Source organism: Paramormyrops kingsleyae, chromosome 14, assembly GCF_048594095.1.
Source record: "Paramormyrops kingsleyae isolate MSU_618 chromosome 14, PKINGS_0.4, whole genome shotgun sequence".
NCBI lineage: Eukaryota > Metazoa > Chordata > Actinopteri > Osteoglossiformes > Mormyridae > Paramormyrops > Paramormyrops kingsleyae.
In genome coordinates this window covers 603,088-622,420 of record NC_132810.1, presented here as the reverse complement: position 1 = coordinate 622,420, position 19,333 = coordinate 603,088, and the positions used below count along the sequence as shown (strand labels likewise).

The 19,333-nt window shown below is 50.8% G+C and overlaps 1 protein-coding gene across 11 annotated transcripts in view; it reads right to left on the bottom strand.

Annotated features, from left to right (window-relative positions):
* The window catches only part of esrrga (estrogen-related receptor gamma a), a 157,894-nt gene that overhangs the window by 34,190 nt on the left and 104,371 nt on the right, over window positions 1-19,333 (bottom strand). For 6 of the 11 annotated variants that reach the window (XM_072698988.1, XM_023834286.2, XM_072698987.1 and 3 more), the window contains 2 exons: window positions 19,024-19,152; window positions 4,542-4,568 (listed from right to left, as the gene is read on the bottom strand). In XM_072698988.1, the coding sequence (XP_072555089.1) occupies window positions 4,542-4,568; window positions 19,024-19,152 (156 nt within the window). The remainder of the gene's footprint in view (window positions 1-4,541; window positions 4,569-19,023; window positions 19,153-19,333) is intronic. The other 5 variants (XM_023834283.2, XM_023834285.2, XM_023834284.2 and 2 more) reach the window with 3 other exon arrangements.

Sequence of the window (19,333 nt, the reverse complement as noted above, 5' to 3'; positions counted from 1 at the left end):
ACAGGCTGGCATCACCTGCGAGCACCACGGAGAACAGATTACATTGCTTTAAGATAATAAATAACATGTCCCGCTACTGCCTCAAACATATCTGTTGATTACTTTCACATATGAACAGCCACATGGCCGTTGTGGATGTTTATAGATGTCCTCTCCCTGCCAGGACAAACGCCTGAGGTGGGGTGACTGTCATGCGGGCGTGCAAAAGTGGGGGGAGAGATGGGGGGGCACAAAAGAAATCCATTTCATCCCGTTATAAATCCCTGCCAGATTACAAGACACTTTACTGCTTTAATTAAGCCCGCAGATAGGCTTTTGTTTGGCCGTGTTAATGCAGGTTTTTTTTTTTGCTTCGTTTTAAATGACCCCCCCCTCCATTTTTGTTTTACTAGTACGCCACAGATGACTGTAAAAGACTTACAAGGCTTGTTTTGAATTTCATAGGTGTCGTGGAATCCCGCAAGGCGTCTCCTGGTATTTATAAGGAGCATCCGGAGGCGCGATGGGCAAGCGGCCGCTCTGCCACTCCGGGGCGGCTAATTAACGGGACGCGGCTGGGGATACCGGTGGGGGGGGGGACACGCACGCATTACCGGGGGTGCTGCTGGGGTGGGGGGCGGGGGGAGATGAAAGAAGACAAACCCCCCTCTGTAGGTATACTGGGAACCCTTCACACAATAAGCGGCACAACTTATTAATTCAAACGAGTATAAATATGCATGTCAGTTATTATGGAGTTCATCTTGATTTTAACATATAATATAGATATAAAGACACACACAGACACACATACAATGATGCATATGTAGAGAAACACTTTCCAATTCGGGCACATTCTAAAGTTATGGATCTGGCATAGGTTTTGCAGTGCACGGCAATCAGCATAGGTTATGCAGTGCCCGGAGATCAGCATAGGTTATGCAGTGCCCGGCGATCAGCATAGGTTATGCAGTGCCCGGAGATCAGCATAGGTTATGCAGTGCCCGGAGATCAGCATAGGTTATGCAGTGCCCGGCGATCAGCATGGGTTATGCAGTGCCGAGCGATCAGCATGGGTTATACAGTGCCGGGCGATCAGCATAGGTTGTGCAGTGCCCGGCGATCAGCATGGGTTGTGCTGTGCCGGGCGATCAGCATAGGTTATGCAGTGCCCAGCGATCAGCATGGGGTGTGCAGTGCCGGGCGATCAGCATACGTTGTGCAGTGCCCGGCGATCAGCATGGGTTGCGCAGTGCCCGGCGATCAGCATGGGTTGTGCAGTGCCGGGCGATCAGCATAGGTTGTGCAGTGTCCAGCAATCAGCATGGGTTGTGCAGTGCCCGGCGATCAGCATGGCCTGGTTTTTTTCTTTTTACAAGCCTGAGTCCTGCTTCCTCCCCCCCGCGCCCCCCAGCCCTGTGCCACACATGCTCCCCATGAGTGTTTAACACGGGGTCTCTCTCTCCGCTGACTTATTTTAAGGACGTGACTCTCTGCGCTTCAGGGAAGCCGCTGCCCGCCTTTCGGAGGGGACGGGGTGGGGGGGTCGCTTCCCTTCCTGATACCGCTGACGCCAGGGGAGACCTGTCACTTTACCTTGCCTCTGCTGCGGTGCTCTTGCTCCTCTGCCGCCCAGCCTAATAAAGACCTCTGCGACAACCTCCGCTTCCCCCTCAACCGATAAGACTGCCAGCGATCCGGGAGCAAATGGGCTGACGCGTCATGTGGAAAAACAAAGCCCCCCCCCCGCCTTGCCTGGCCTGGCTGGGGCCCCCCGCCTTCTTGGCGCCTTCAAAGCCGGACCCGGCCACTTGGCAGGGAGCTTTAATCAAACCCGTGGCTAAGCTCCGCGATTACGGGCTGGGTGTAAAGGGAGACAGAGGCGGCAGCGGCCCACGCCCCAGACCGGGTAGCGGGAGAGGCCGGGACCAGCTGCTTCACGCTCCTCACCTCCACAACCTAAATGTCAGGCTGATATTCAGCTAGATGCTGTTTATCCCGCTGGTGCTGTGGCAGCTATCTGTCTCTGCAATGTTCCCGTAGCATGAGGGACAATAGTCACATGTTAATTAGCAGTTAATTACAAGGTTTCACACTAATTCTCTTACTAAGAAAGCCAGGACCTTTATCTTATACAGAAATAAATGCTTATAAAGACTGCTGGTGACGGGTCCTAAATATAAAATAAAAGCATGCATATCTTAGTCTCTGTGTAATTATGACCTAATTTTGTGCTGCGACATTAATGTTATATGAGGCTATTGTTCTATTATTGTCTAATGTCAGTTAACACAGGTACAGATTTTTGATGTTAACATTTTTGCTGGAGTTTGCCAATTTCATTATTACAGCAAAAACACACTGAATACTGGCTCGAGCACTCCCTGACCCCAGACTGGAGTGCTCGGAGGAGCTGCTCTGCATTCATCTTCGACCACAGACCGATATGGGAATGCCTGCTTTGAATGGTCCCACACACATGGCCGGCGGCTCTGCAGCCCTTTGGCTCCACCTCCAACAAGAAGGGGGCGGGGCTATGGAGTCCGAGCTCAGATCTAGGGGATGGGGACCGATGGTTGTGGTGAGCCATGTGTGGACGGGTCACGGGGGGGAGGGGTTGTCCCTGCTCCTTTGACTCCACCCAATATGGTGCCTCTCACCCAAAGCTGCAGTCTTGCACACTTATGGAAATTATGATCTCTGATCAAAACCCTATTTTGAACACATCACGGGGACACTCCTTCAGGAGGGTTCTCACATACGGTGATCAATGTCACCTATTTCATTGAAATGACTTGCAAATTTGTGCTCATATGTGGCTACTAGATCGCACTGTTTAGGGAAATGTAGTGCTGTGTCGCTCAGACACAGGTGGTCTGTCAAAAGAGGGCTCTGGGTCCTGTGTCATTTAAAAAAAAAGAACCACACAGGCATGGAGATATATATATATATATATATATATATATATATGTGTGTGTGTGTGTGTGTGTATATATATATTATACATATATATATATATGTTTTAGCAGAACAATGTTGTGCTAACGATGAAAAGGTTGTAGGTTCAAATCCCAGCGAAGACTCACAAAGTGCTTCCCTTCCCTGTGCTGGATAACAGCATCAGACAAACGAATAAGACGTAATGACAGGTGTTGGTTACTGTGGAAGAGTCTCCCAGGGCAAAACTCTGCTGCTGAACTCTTCAGAGAGGATGAACTAGGCTTCTCTTGCAAAAGCTCCCCCCCCCCTCCCACATTCAGGTCAGGAAGGCAAAGCTGACTGCACACACAGCTCAACCTCTATATCAGTGCTTGGCAGAGATTTGCACCAACGAGACGATTCAATTATTCGTTACAATGAATGTCACAGTTAAAATCATTTCGGCTTTTGTTAAATACGGGCGGCAACTCAGGTGGCATGTGCTGAAAAAACAAGCGTGGGGGAGACCCTAAGAGGCCGGAGGAGAATCCCAGCCTTGGAAGAAGACCTGACTCAGGCACCCCTTATCCCGCTGCCACAGAGAGCCCCTCTTCATAAAGATCCGTCTTAACAACCTCATTTATTTTCCAGAAAATTAACTCACTTTCAGCCCTGATTAATGATTTTAATCTAAATGAATCAAATTAAAAATTGAAAATTATATTTCCAAAGCCCACAAAAAAGGAAAAAGGGAAAAGAGAGAGAGAAAAAAAGACAATTTCCAGTTAACAAATGAGCCTTCAAACAGCAGAGGGTGACCAGGAGCGGAGTGTGATGCTAATGGAATGTGTCCCGGTCTTGCTGCCTGGTCCTACAGGGAGGGGCAGAGGGAACGAGACCGTGGGATAGACAGAGACTTCGTTACTGGGGGTCATAATGAAATGAAATCGAGCATTTTTAAATGTCTACAAGCCATTGTTACATAAGAAGGGAACATTTAATTATACCTTGCGCTCCTTGTCTTATAAAAAAGAACAACATCATAAGTCATTCATAAAAAAAGTATTAAAAGAAATTAAATAAAAAATAGTATTATTATTATTATTATTATTATGATTATTATTATTATTATTATTCACATTCCGCTTTGAAATAGGTATAGGATGACATTGACTGATTTCATGTATCTCGCCATTCCGGCACATTCCCTGATGTCTTACGGGGTCTCGATGTGAACTCGTCACATGTTTTGCTGACTTAGAGCGACACACACAAAGCACTTTAAGGGGGAGAATACTGCTGAATGCCGATATCCCAGCTGGTCCTGATCGGATCACCGTCGGATTCCGCGGCTAAAACGTCCTTCGGATATATGCCGGGCTGTGGGACAGCTGGATCAGAAACGCCATTGTTGTGGCTCAGCCATTGTTCTCTATGAGTGTGAGAGAGACTGTAAAGAGACGGGGATTCGGTCTGTAGTTTCTGTGATTTAACTGTGATTTAACATCGGTGTCTGGCGACAGAAAAACAGCATGACTATCACACAGCATCCTCTAAGCATCATGGGAGAAATGAGCATTTCCTTCCAGCTTAAAGCTAGTGGAAGTTTGCACTGCACTAACTCGGTGCTGCGGTTGGCTTACCGAGACTTCGCTGGCGATGTGGACGATCTGGCAAAGGGAACAGTGGGGAATGTGTCACTTAAAGGTTCTACACTGTATGCCTCAACAGAACCTTTTTTAAAAAAAATATTAGAATCAATTCAATCTTTGAAATTAAGTAAATTCTATATTCTTATATAGCTTAATGTAACAGAAAAGTAAAGGGTATGTATTACACCTTTGTCTGCAATGAAAATAATTTTAAAATCCAAAATACTGTGATAAAAATGCTACAAACACATCTGGCACATCAGGGTTGCACGCGTGGTCCGTCACGCAGAGATCACGGGCGATCGCGGCCTCCCGGGCAGTGTGGGGCTGGGGGGGGGGGGGTTTATGATAATTGAGTCGCTTGTACCGGGTGGATTTGGACGTCGCCTTTCTTCCGGCCCGACTTAAAGAGAAATAAGCAGGTTGTTATCTCGCCACGCGCAGAGCCTCCCCATTGTTGATTCAATAATGCGAGAGGTCTCTTATCGGTGGCTGGGGGTGACGGATCGGCGGGCCGATACGCCGCGAATTTAACTAAATTTACAGGAGGCTCCGGCGGGTCGAGCTCTGTGAGGAGGCACCGGGCTAATGGGGGTTTAAACGTGCGTGTGCGACGGGGGGGGCGAGTTCACAGCTTCTCCTGAACCTGCTCCATAGGGAACGTCCTACTTGGCCAAACCTCTTCATTCATTTCAGCTAGCCTAGCGGCTCTACCTTTTTTGTCTCATCTTGCACGTTACGCCTTAACCCGCGTAACACCCTCGCTGTGCCAATGCATAGGACCCGTCTTGCATTAAATCACCAAATCACCACTGTCTTTTCTTCTACATATAATAATCACCAGGCCCACAGCTCTGGGAAGTCGTCCCAAGCTTGGGGGGGGGGGGGGAGATAACGGAATTACGTGTAGTAGGCCAGTAGCTAACATCCAAGCATCTTCAAATCTTTGAATCAGCAAAGGCCATAAGGCAGGGGTACACCCTGGACGAGATCATACTGACAACGACATACTGAGATCATACTGACAACGAGCGCAACTAAAACATCGCTCGCTTTTCTCAACCGCGACGCCCATCGTGTCGTCTGGACTGGACTGCTACCCAAAATGGGGGCGAACAGAGAGAAGGGGGAAGGTGACAGAAAGAGAGGGAGGGAGAAAGGGAGAGAGGGAGAGACAGGGGGAGTGGGAGCACGTGTCCGGCGCGGTGAGATCAAAAGGAGCCGATTTCTGCCTTCATGGCGACTGACGGGCGATTAAATTAAAACAGATCAGCGGTGTGGGGAGCAGGCAGGTGGCTGTCGGACGGCGTCGCGCTCGTGGCCGCTAAATCGCCGCTGAGATGGAGGGCCTTCCCTTCCTGTTGCCGCACTTACAGATCAAACAGTGACAAATGAGATGTTACTGCTCTTGTGAAGCAAGGCTACAATCTGTCAAAGTACAACATAATTTGTGACCTGACACAGCACCCCCCCCCCCCGCCCCCAAAGTCTGGATGTGGCCAGTCCAGTCCAGCACAGTCGCATCCTCTTAAGGCAGCGCTGACGGTTCTTCTCTCTCTCTCTAACTCTCCCAGGATCCCACTCAGCACGGATTCCTGTTGATGTTTTATCCGAGGAAAATACACAATCTCCTGAAGACCCTGTGTTCCTGCAACTTATGCGTGTATACATGCGTTTGTGTGTGTGTGCATGCATTTGTGTGTGTGCTTGCGTTTGTGTGTGTGCATGGCATCCGTTTGTGTGTGTGCATGCGTTTGTGTGTGTGTGCATGCGTTTGTGTGTGTGTGCATGCGTTTGTGTGTGTGCATGGCATCCGTTTGTGTGTGTGCATGCGTTTGTGTGTGTGTGCATGCGTTTGTGTGTGTGTGCATGCGTTTGTGTGTGTGCATGGCATCCGTTTGTGTGTGTGCATGCGTTTGTGTGTGTGTGCATGTGTTTGTGTGTGTGTGCTTGCGTTTGTGTGTGTGTGCATGCGTTTGTGTGTGTGTGCATGCGTTTGTGTGTGTGCATGGCATCCGTTTGTGTGTGTGCATGCGTTTGTGCGTGTATACATGCGTTTGTGTGTGTGTCAATGCGTTTGGCTGGTAGCCTGCCAAATGTAATGGAATTACTGATCCATTAATGTAATTATTGTCGCAACAAAGACATGTCGGTGACCCATTTTCTCCAGATCTGTGATTGCCATGACTGCAGGCGCTCTCTTTAGCACCATATATTAGTCCCGTTTACTAGCCAGGGCGCCAAGCTTCAGCTCCAGGACCCGAACAGCAGCTGCTGGTTTGCAGACGGGCTCGGCGTCAGCGAGACCTGGCTCTGGTTAGAATAAAGTCTCGTCCGTAACCGGGTCCGACTCAGAGGGTCAGCATGTGCTGGCCAACGAGCAAGAAACAGAATGGAAGCATGGTCCTGACACTGAGGGGCCCTACCTGGGGAGCAGAGGAAGGAAGCGTGGCCCCTGAGACTGAGGGGCCCCACTCAGGAAGTAACAGAAGGAAGCGTGGCCCCTGAGACTGAGGGGCCCCACCCAGGAAGTAACAGAAGGAAGCGTGGCCCCTGAGACTGAGGGGCCCCACCCAGGAAGTAACAGAAGGAAGTGTGGCCCCTCAGACTGAGGGGCCCCACCCAGGAAGTAACAGAAGGAAGTGTGGCCCCTGAGACTGAGGGGCCCCACCCAGGAAGTAACAGAAGGAAGTGTGGCCCCTCAGACTGAGGGGCCCCACCCAGGAAGTAACAGAAGGAAGTGTGGCCCCTGAGACTGAGGGGGCCCACCCAGGAAGTAACAGAAGGAAGCGTGGCCCCTCAGACTGAGGGGACCCACCCAGGAAGTAACAGAAGGAAGCGTGGCCCCTCAGACTGAGGGGCCCCACCCAGGAAGTAACAGAAGGAAGCGTGGCCCCACAGACTGAGGGGCCCCACCTGGGGAGCAGTGGGCCATATAAATGGGGTCTCCCCAACTCAGCCATTGCTCAAGACTAAATGATGTAATTGAACTTTATTTTCCTTCTCAAGCACCTTTTCACAAGAATTCCCAGTCATCTCTGAAAGGAACCACATTCCAAAACTCCTCAAACTTATATCAAACCATAAAAAGTCCTCTATGCCCAATCAGACAGCCTTTAACTGGATTAGTCAATTTCAATGCAATAAATAAATAAAAAGAATTCAAATGGCTTGCCATTAACTTTGCAATGAAATGAGGTAATGGCTTAATCGGACGGACAGAAGGCAAGACGTTAATGTGTGCATGCAAGCCTTTGTGGGGGTACCGGCGTATTTCTTACTATCTATAGAGCCATATAGGAGTCATGTGCGTGATATAACTTTAAATATACAAATATGTAGAATTACTTCTGTGATTGCAAACCAGCGTACAAAATTTACGGACAAAATCAATGATTTCTTGGAGAATGGCACCACTGTATAAACAGCATCTTTTAAAGAGCTTGTACAACATAAAAAAATGCTTTTTCTTAGCCATATTCATCAATGGGGAGCTTGTGGGTCGGGGGCAATTCATACAGAGGGCCGACTATAATTAGCCAATGACAGACGAGTGACAAGACAGGGGGCACTCAGGGGCCCAATCAGCTTTCGGGGCACTCAGGGGGCCAATCAGCTTTCAGCTGGGACCAAAATTCATACAGAGGGGCCGACTATCATTAGCCAATGACAGCTCTGAATCGGCGAATGACAAGACTGTGGGTATTCAGGGGGCCAATCAGCTTTCGGGGCACTCAGGGGGCCAATCAGCTTTCAGCTGGGACCAGTGTCCCTGTGGTCCTGGTGCAGAAAAGCTGCAGGTCCAGGAGCTCATAAAGTAGATTTTAGCTATTTTTTCCCAGAATACTTGGGGTGTCTGTTAGCAATTGGGCCGCAATAGAGTGGCTGCAGAACAGGAGGATTGGGGGGAGGAGGGGGGGGGGGTCAACACGTCTTCACCGCTGTGGCCAAAGCGTAACCTCTTTAGTCTCAGAAAATCAAACTACTTTGAAGTGACTGCATCAGAAACAGCCACAGCTACACCATCCATTAACACGCAGAACCACAACTATTACAACCATTAGCAGAATTCACTAAATCACTGAATGATGGTGAAAAACCAAAACAATACAATTGGTTTTCATTTTTTTGCCCCCAAGGCTGCAAAAATGAACTGCAGTTTCCCATAATGGACAGTGGCTGCACTCACGCTCTACATAAAGAGTTAGTCAGCGAGTTTTATATGCAGTGAATTTCGCAGTTGTAGTGGGTATGAGATGGTGGGGTAGGGTGGGGGGGGGTCTCTTTGACCAAACACAGGGTGGCAGGTCAGTACCCTGTCACTGAGCCTCCAGCAGCCGCAGACACTCAAACTGTGCCCAGGAAGTGCAGAAATGAGCCCTGGGGGAGGCTGGCCTGGGCTGTGACTCTGCTGCTTGAGTCACTGCACCTCATCCTTGTATTTTACATTGAATTTTTATTTAGCAGCTGCTTACGTACAATTGAAAAAAAAGGGCCTTGCTCAGGGGACCAATGCTGATATCACTCTGCTGAACCTGGGATTTGAACCAACGACCTTCCATTCACAGGCTCAATAAACTGAGCCGCACCCCACCCCAGCCAAAGTGCAGGGAAAAACACTTCCATATGCAAATTGGTTACCCAAATGGCCTAGTAATAATAAGTAATATTTTCTTAGGTATAGGCCGCAGAGATGTCCGTGTGTCCAGCTATGTGATGCGCTCATCTCCGTGGCAACCGTACCAGCTGGACATAGGATTCAGAAGCAGAGACGAATCAGCAGCCAGGATGCTGAAGGACCATGGAATGGATGAGCGGAAAGTCGTCACCGATTAGTTAGCACCGCACACTCACTAAAATGAACAGTATGGGGAAGAGATCATTTCCCTTCGGTGAGGAGCCCGAAATGTGCCACCTAAGGACAGAGCAGCAGACAAAGGAAGAGCACAGCCAAGTGAGGGATGTGTTTTTGCCCCAAACAGCACATGGGTTGGGAGTAAGCAAGACGTGGAACATGGTGTTTAGGCCTGACCGGTTACTCCTGTCTGTCAGGAATGGCCACTGCCAGCCTCTGTTGACACAACACGTGTAATTTTCCCCTGGGGCAGTTTTTGCATTAAGGACTCTTTTTTCTGTGGCTGCAGGCAAAAGGTCACCTGCTTCCTGTCCACCAATGAGGCTGTAAGGATGCAGTTCTGGGGGAGGCGGATGTAATAAAGCACCCCCATTATTATTAAGACTATATTATTCCATTATTATTCGTTCTTCACTTCTTCTGTGGAGATGACTTGGCTAGGTTTATGCGGAAACTTCCGGAAACATCGCCGCTGGTTTCGGCAGGAGAGAGCTACCGGAGTCGTTCTCCAGGGACCCCCAGCAGTGGCAGCGGCCACACGGAGCGGCACCAAGCCAGAACCGCGGCTCCTCGCCAAGACACTTTCGGGCAAACCCTTCTTCAATTAAGGGGTAGAGTGTCACTGAGGATTCTCCAGCACCAGCCTGCCCTCATGCTGGGGAATTAGGGAAATGAGGGGGGGTCTCAAAGGCTCCCCCCCCAGCACATAAGATGGGCGGGCCTCCAGCTGTCCCCACCACTTACTGACAAGTGGTTCTGGGTGGGTGAGGATGGCAAACAAACAAACAACCAAAACAAACAAACAAACGAATAAATAATGAGGTCCTTAGTCAGCGGCAGTGAGACTGGCAGCCTTCCAAACACACGCCACTCCTGATTCGAGTTCAGCACCCACACTCCAGCCATGGCAGCCTCCCAAACACACGCCCCTCCTGCTTCGAGTTCAGCACCCACACTCCAGCCATGGCAGCCTCCCAAACACACGCCCCTCCTGATTCGAGTTCAGCACCCACACTCCAGCCATGGCAGCCTCCCAAACACATGCCCCTCCTGCTTCGAGTTCAGCACCCACACTCCAGCCATGGCAGCCTCCCAAACACACGCCCCTCCTGATTCGAGTTCAGCACCCACACTCCAGCCATGGCAGCCTCCCAAACACACGCCCCTCCTGATTCGAGTTCAGTACCCACACTCCAGCCATGGCAGCCTCCCAAACACACGCCCCTCCTGCTTCGAGTTCAGTACCCACACTCCCGCCATGGCTGTCAGGTTACTCACATGCCTGAAGATGCCATTTAATTCTGAAAGAGCAGGCACTGGGGAGAGGGAGGAAGACCATGGAGGAGGAGGACGGAGGCGTGGGGCAGCCTCTCACCCCCCCCGCCCCCACCCTACCTTCTGCTGCCGTGTTAGACGCGTCCGTCGATGCGCCCGCCTGACCTTTACCATTCGCCGCATGGCCTTGGCAATTACCAATTACCGCTCGTTAATGCTCTAATTAGGTATGTCGTTTTAGGCAGCGCCAGAGGGGATACACTAAATAAGGTGCCGGCAATGGTGGGGGGGTTGATCACTATTGCATGCCCTACAGACTCTGCCCCAAGTCTTAGCTATCAAACCAGATGAGGAGAAATGGTTGGGGATTGGGGGGCTGTTCCTGTTCCTCGTATGACCTATACACTCTGCTTTGTGAATGGGACGCTCCGCACACCCCTGTTCCCTCGTATGACCCGTACACCCCGCTTTGTGAATGGGACGCGCCACACACCCCTGCCCCGCTTTGTGAATGGGACGCGCCGCAATGCCGATGTCACTATTAAATTCCAAGCCGTGGGTAGAAGACCCCAGCTGGCTCGTTCAGAGCCTAATCTAATTTAGGGCTTAGGAAGAGCTATATGTTTTTAAACATTCTGCCAATACATCTACGATATGTTGTTATATTAAATGCTTCAATTTGAAATCCGTTCCAAATAGGATCTGACTAAATTTAAACGATAATAATAAAAAATGATTGCTTATTTTTTTGGGCTTTACTTCCGTTGGCCAAAAAAAATCCCCCTTTAAGCCAAATGATTAATATAGGATTACGCACGCAGAGATTTGGCCGCGCAGGCTTCTGGAGGGACGGCTACTCGGGTCCACAGCACACGACCCTGTCGTCCTTTTGTCTCGTGCTGCTTAGCACGCTGACGCCACTTTCAGATGGGGCCACGCGGCCTCGGGACATGTGACCGTGGGGTGTTAGGGGCTGCCAGGCCGACGGCATCCTGTGGGGTCGGGGGGTTGAGAGAGAAGGCCGGCGCTCTCAGTCGTCATGGGGGCCGCCAGTCACTGGCGACGTGATAATGAGTCTGCTGCCATGCTCACATGTGACACCGGCAGCTCCAGTGCGTTATGTACTCTGTGTGAAGGAAAAATCCACTTCCCTACAGGGTCGTGGGGTCCGGAGCCTATCCGGGAAGCTACTGGTGCAAGACAGGGAATAATCCGTGATGGGGTACCAAACCAACACAGGGTAATACATATACACACACACATAAGGTTTGTAATTATATCTTTGTGGGGACTCTCCAAATATGGTCCCCACAACGTCAAAATGACGTTGGTCCCCACAATGTAATATAAACCTAATCCACTCACACACAGACACACACACACACACCGAGGGCTTTGCTCGTACCAATATGACAGAGAGAACTAAAAAAAAAAACGTGAAAGTGTGACATTTAGGAAAACAGGAAGAGGGCAGTACCAGGGCTGAAACTGGGACAGGGGTGCAGACGAGGGCCTCTGCATAATCGGCACCCCCTGAGAGACCCCCCTGAAAGACGGGGGCTCTAATTTAGCGGTGGAGCGAGGAGGGGGGGCGGTGTGAGGGAGCAGTTCCGTACGTGGCCCCGCCTGACGCTCCCGGCCTCTCCACCGTGTGACGCCGTTGCGTAATCGTGGAGGACCCCGGGCGCCTGGCAACAAGATGATTTATGATTTATGCTCCTCATCAGAGGAAGGAGCGAGCCAGACTGAGACAGGGTGGCCAGTGGAAGAGACACACATCTTTGTGGGCGTGTTGTGTGAGTGCACGCGCTTGTACTTCTGAGACTGACAGGTCTGGGAGGGGGGCAGGGGGGGCCCGCGTTTGAGACAGATGCTCTCCGCGGGGCTGCCGGCTCTGCACCTCCGCGTTGCTCACGCTTTTTCTCTGTCTGCCTCCATCACTTCTTCTGTCTGTCCGCGTCTCTGCGCGCTACCCCTGCAGTCAGTGGCTGTGCGGTAATATAATAATGTCAAAAAGAACAGGGAGATCCCAGACAACCACACCAGGTGTGGTTTTGATGACTAGCGGTCATAGGTCACAGATACGCCAGATTATGCAGGTAATGCTAATGTCGTCAATTAAAAACGCAAACGGTCAACTTTTTTGCTGGATGAAAATTAATGAAGAAAGGAATGGCCAATAAAATATTCAATTATATGTAAAAAGTTAATATGTTGAAATTCCATCTCTAAAGTATTGTAAATTTAAATATTTGGTCACTTGGGAATATTTTGTTGACTCGGGTGGAAGGAAGTTATGTCACAAAGTCCTGCTGTCCCATTGATCCCAGGCCTGCAAAGAGACTGGAGCCCCAGTGTAAGCTCTAACAACTGGCCTCTATCACCGTACCCCCCCACATTTCATGCTGTACTAGTGAAAGAATCTTATCCAACCCTTCTGTTAGATAACCTCTCGCAATTTGCATCTGCACAATGCTACAGGAGATCTATGTACAAGCACTGACTTCCAGACATCTAAGAACTAACAGAACTCAGTAGCTAATATCTCACCTCAAGTTACTCTGGATAGTCGGGAAAACAAGCTGAAACTTTCGCTTGAGTCATGGACAACCAGACTGAAACATCTCAGGCAACGAAAAAGCCCATAATGCCAGGGGAAATGAAGATAATAAAAGACGAAAAGACAGAAGAGAGAACATTCTGGAAGAATGGAGCTTGATGTGAACTAGGGAGCACAAAATAATAATAATAATAATAATAATAATAATGATGATGATGATGATGATGATGTGGCAGACAAACATAAAAGCAGTGCCAAGCGTTTGTTTCATCACTATATAAAATCTAGAAGCAATGATGATTTACAAATAACATATCTGTACAATTTTAATGAAAATTAATTTAAATATTCTCTGAGGAACAGTTCATACTTAATTTCTAAATATGTTAAAACATAAAGAAAACCTTAAGACAATACATGTAAACACATGTTGTGTATTTCTGTTTGGAGATTTTCATTGCTCATCTGTTCATTTCAGGAAGGTCAAGACCTGGACATTAATCCATGGGCTGTATGGCCCAAAGCCTCCAGTCACGTTCGTGGGGACGACTGCAAGCCAGGGAGGAATTTATATGGCGAAGTTTTACAAGCCTGGCTTTCTTTGTCTCTTCCTTCCTTCTCTTCCTATCCCACTATAAGACTAACCAATAAGAAAACATTCTGCAAACCCTTATTTCTTTATTTCTTAGGACATTTTTTCCCACCAAAATATAGCTAAACTTGTACACAGACACACTTTCATTTCCTCACTCCAACTTGGAAAGCAGTGGCACAGAGAACCCAAGAGAGAATCAGTTCAGCTGCCCGTTTGCACATGAGGAAGATGCTCTCCCATTGGACAGCCTCCGTGTCTCTGGAGGCCCCGGCCAATCGCGAGGGCTGGCTTGGCACTGAAATCTAAATCGCCGCCTTCATTAAGATGGCTGGGTTTACACAGCACTTGGTTAAAGGGGGACTTTAATTGCTGCAGCTTGGGAACAGGATGTCACACATCCATAAGTGATCCTCCGTCCCTTTTTTCCGGTGTCCCCTGTGTGCGCTGAGGTTCCCCGGCACATGTGAATGAGCGGCATGCTGAATAAGTCTCCCTGCGCAACAGACTAGGTGAGATTATTTTAGTGCCATGCTCTGCAGAGCCTCACACTACGGTCCTGTGTAACTTACAGCAGGCAACCTTAAAAAGTTAGAAAGCCATGCTTCTGATCAGAAGGTTGTGGGTTCGAATCCCAGGTTTGACGATGTGATTTCACCATCGGGCCCCTGAGCAAGGCCCTTAACCCCCAATTGCTCCAGGAATTATCTAACAGGACTGTCTCAAAAATGTACGTCACTTTGGGATGAAAGCATCTACTAAATAAATAAAATGTAAAGATGAGGGTCCTCATCTGAGCCACACCTATAGCATGAGTATGGCAGTCGGCACTCTGATGCGCACCAAAGAGCCCAGGAGGACGTCCTCCACAAACCTAAGTGCAGTATCAAATCGCTTAACGCTCCCACGGCTAACAAGGGGTGTCACTTCCCCCCAAGATTCCGCTTCCCCAGTCCCACCTGGGGTCCTACATTGTTTTCCTTTGCGTTTAACAGTGAATTAATAAGACAGAGTGGAGCTGAACAAAGACTGATAGCGAGAGCAGGGCCCCAGTTTTACACACGCACAGACATACATGTAGGCATTAACTCCAATGGCTATGCACAGTCGATACTATTATAGTTATATAATAAGATATATACATTAAGCTATATACATTTACACACGTTCCTTCCTCTTAAATTGGTTCCTTTGTTAGGAAAATGTTAACATCTTGTAATTTTTGGATTATTATTATTACTATAATTATTTACTGATGACGACACGTAGCAGCTACTGTCCCAGCTGGAGCACAGCCTGACCCTCAGAAGGATGGATGGTGACCAGGCTACTCGACGGTGTCACACCTGAAGAGCTGGCTGGCCTCGACAGCGCCCCCGACGGTGTGCTTTATGCCATGCGGCCATCTAGTGACACCGAGGCACGTATCTTAATGGCGATGTCCCCCACTGACACTGAGGTGCCCGTACATTCTTGCTCCATAACACTCCTAGTACCTGCGCTGCTTTCCACAGAAAGACTTCATTCCCACGTGACTGACCCCCCCCCCCAGTCTCAGACCTGTCTGGGGATGTAATTTTACAGCTGGGTGGCTCGAGGTACGAGGACATGAGGGAACGTTGCCCCTGGGGTCAGCCAGAGTATGAGCGGCGGCAGGGGACGGCAAATGGCAATTTCCCCCGCGTGAGCACCGGGTGGCGACAGCGAGCACCACGCTATGAGGCCGCTATGAGCGTGAGTCGCGAGGCACGAGCAGCCTCGTTTACACACAAGCCTGTGAGCGCGAGTCCCGAGGCACGAGCGGCCTCGTTTACACACAAGCGTGTGAGCGCGAGTCCTGAGGCACGAGCGGCCTCGTTTACAAACACGCGTGTGAGCGCGAGTCCTGAGGCACGAGCAGCCTCGTTTACAAACACGCGTGTGAGCGTGAGTCCCGAGGCACGAGCGACCTCGTTTACACACAAGTGTGTGAGCGCGAGTCCTGAGGCACGAGCGGCCTCGTTTACACACAAGCGTGTGTGCGCGAGTCCTGAGGCACGAGTGACCTCATTTACAAACACGCGTGTGAGCGTGAGTCCCGAGGCACGAGCGACCTCGTTTACAAACATGCGTGTGAGCGCGAGTCCCGAGGCACGAGCGACCTCGTTTACAAACACGCGTGTGAGCGCGAGTCCTGAGGCACGAGCAGCCTCGTTTACAAACACGCGTGTGAGCGTGAGTCCCGAGGCACGAGCGACCTCGTTTACACACAAGTGTGTGAGCGCGAGTCCTGAGGCATGAGCGGCCTCGTTTACACACAAGCGTGTGTGCGCGAGTCCTGAGGCACGAGTGACCTCATTTACAAACACGCGTGTGAGCGTGAGTCCCGAGGCACGAGCGACCTCGTTTACAAACACGCGTGTGAGCGCGAGTCCCGAGGCACGAGCGACCTCGTTTACAAACACGCGTGTGAGCGCGAGTCCCGAGGCACGAGCGACCTCGTTTACACACACGTGTGTGAGCGCGAGTCCCGAGCGACCTCGTTTACAAACACGCGTGTGAGCGCGATTCCCGAGGCACGAGCGACCTCGTTTAGAAACACGCATGTGAGCGCGAGTCCCGAGGCACGAGCGACCTCGTTTACACACAAGCGTGTGTGCGCGAGTCCTGAGGCACGAGTGACCTCATTTACAAACACGCGTGTGAGCGTGAGTCCCGAGGCACGAGCGACCTCGTTTACAAACACGCGTGTGAGCGCGAGTCCCGAGGCACGAGCGACCTCGTTTACAAACACGCGTGTGAGCGCGAGTCCCGAGGCACGAGCGACCTCGTTTACACACACGTGTGTGAGCGCGAGTCCCGAGGCACGAGCGACCTCGTTTACAAACACGCGTGTGAGCGTGAGTCCCGAGGCACGAGCGACCTCGTTTACACACACGCGTGTGAGCGCGAGTCCCGAGGCACGAGCGACCTCGTTTACACACACGCGTGTGAGCGTGAGTCCCGAGGCACGAGCGACCTCGTTTACACACACGCGTGTGAGCGCGAGTCCCGAGGCACGAGCGACCTCGTTTACACACACGCGTGTGAGCGCGAGTCCCGAGGCACGAGCGACCTCGTTTACACACACGCGTGTGAGCGCGAGTCCCGAGGCACGAGCAGCCTCGTTTACACACACGTGTGTGAGCGTGGCTCAGTGCACCACAGGCCGAAGCGCTTTCAGTGGACAGCTCTGATACCAGCTTTGAAATACGGGAGGAGACAGAAGCTCAAATCCATAACCAAGCCCCCCCCCCTCTGAAAGGTCCCGCCCACCAGCAACCATACTTTATCCCTCACACTCCTTGCATGCACCCCCCTCCCAGCAAAGCTGCTGTTTAAAGTGAAACAGGCCCCTGGCGTTTGCAGGGGATAAACTGGCTGCCCCCTGGGGAGATTTGAGCCGCCCAGCTGACCACAGGCTGGGGTTTTGCGACTTTGTTGGGGGGTGGGGATTATATTCCTGGAGAAGGGGTGAATTCTGGCTTCTGTCCAAAAAATGCACAAACACATAACAGAAACCAAAGCAGAGGTGAGCGATGAGATTGGAAGGCTGGGTGTTTTTTCTGTAAGGGGGGGGCAGTAGCAGATCCTGTTTCATTGCGATTAATGTGAGCTGGTCCTCGCTCATCTCCCCGTGGCAGATTTCATGCAGTGGTACCCTCACCACAAGGGCTCCCCCCAATGCCACAGACAGAAGGCATTGCACCCCCCTACCGCCCGTCGACTCACTGACGACCCCCCCCCCCCCCCGTGCGATTAACGTCTTCTGACAACTCCCGGAGATTCTCTGTGATGCAGCTAAACAGGGACCGGGCTGTTCTGCTGATCCGTGCTTTTCCCAGGAATTCGGGGAAAAAAACACAACGAGGATCTAAAAAATAAAAAAAAGAAAAAGAAAAAACACACGCCGAGCGATTCCCAGCGAGACCTCGCCTGCGTGTGAGTGCTGCAGCGGGAAAACATGCGAGGGGGGCGTGAATGATTCATATCCATAGCTAAAAAGGTCCCTTCGCGTTGCAGCATGGACCCCTTTTTTAAACACTATATGGTTTTAAAAACGGAAAAATTGATTAATCAATTTAGCAAATGACCTTTATTCATATGTAGAGCGGGATGCCTGTATTAAAATCGGCGTTTTTACAATAAATGGCAGCGCCACTCGGTGCCATTTTGATATATGTGCGTGCGGCTGGCTGGGAGTGAGAACAAAAGGTGGCTATTTGTCTGGGGGGGGGGGAGGCACATGCGTGAAACGGAGCCCCTGGACTCCGTCAGGGACCCCCCAACCTGGGCCTCGCCTTATCAATTACAGAGGCAAGGGGGACCGGGGCAGGCGTCGGTACACACACAACGGTTGGGGTTGGGATTGGGGGGGGGGGGGGCTTGTTAGCTGAGCAGCCGGAGATGCTGGGCGATGATACTCCTGATGATGTCATTAGGGGAATAGAGGCGGAGTAGCAGAGATGTGTGGGGGGCAACGGCGGTGGGGGGTGGGGACAATCTGACCCGACCGGTGAGACCTGGTGCACGTTGCCCATCAAGATGTCATGTGACCTAGAAGAATGTGTCTCTGAGTGGCGGTAGGTGAGCGGATGGCATGGCCCTGCTGGCAACACTGTGGCACCGACCCCGGGAACCTGGACCCGGCCCCATTTCCGACGCGGGCGGACCCTTCACCCAGAACGCGTGCTCCACCCGGACGGTCAGGCTCCGCGTGGCAATGAAAATGGTTTCTGAACGAAGACAAAAGCGCGTCCCGCCAGAAAGGTCCCTGGGAACCTGTGGCGACAGGCCGCGGTAACCCGTATCGGCGGCGGTCATCGGGAATAATCCTGTCCCCGCCATATGTAAAGGTCAGCGGTGAGGTCACGCCACACTCTGTGCCCTGTGGCCATTTGCAAGCAGGTCATTTGCAAGGATTACACATGAGGACAAATTTGCTTAAATGTTTCTTATGATCCAGAACATGAGGCCCTAATATCTCCCCCCTGCATTTTCTCTTTAAACATAATTCATTTTTATTGTTTACTGAGGCTAAGAGGTCAAAGAAGAACATCATCTGGGTAGCCGGCAGCCTTGAGGCCAGAAGTCGCCCCCCCCCCGCCTTGGCTCCTTTCCTCCCTGTCGCCCCCCCTTCTTCCCCCCCCGGCGAAGGTAGGAGGGGCCTTACCTTCCCGCATCATGCCCACAGTCAGACACTTCATGAAGCGGCAGGCCTGGCAGGACTTTCGCCGACGCTTGGTGATCTCGCACTCGTTGGTCGCCGGGCAGCTGTACTCGATGTTCCCTGTGGCAAGGCATGTAGAGAGAAGGAACAGAGAGCATTTGACAGCTGCTGGGACTAAAAAGGGGCCAGGAATAACAGAGGGAACGCGGGAGAGGATCAAACACTCACACGATAACCTGTTTACCTAAATCAAGACCCACCACTTCTCAGACTATGTAATATGAAATGACACTGTTTCTGCCCAAGCATAGGT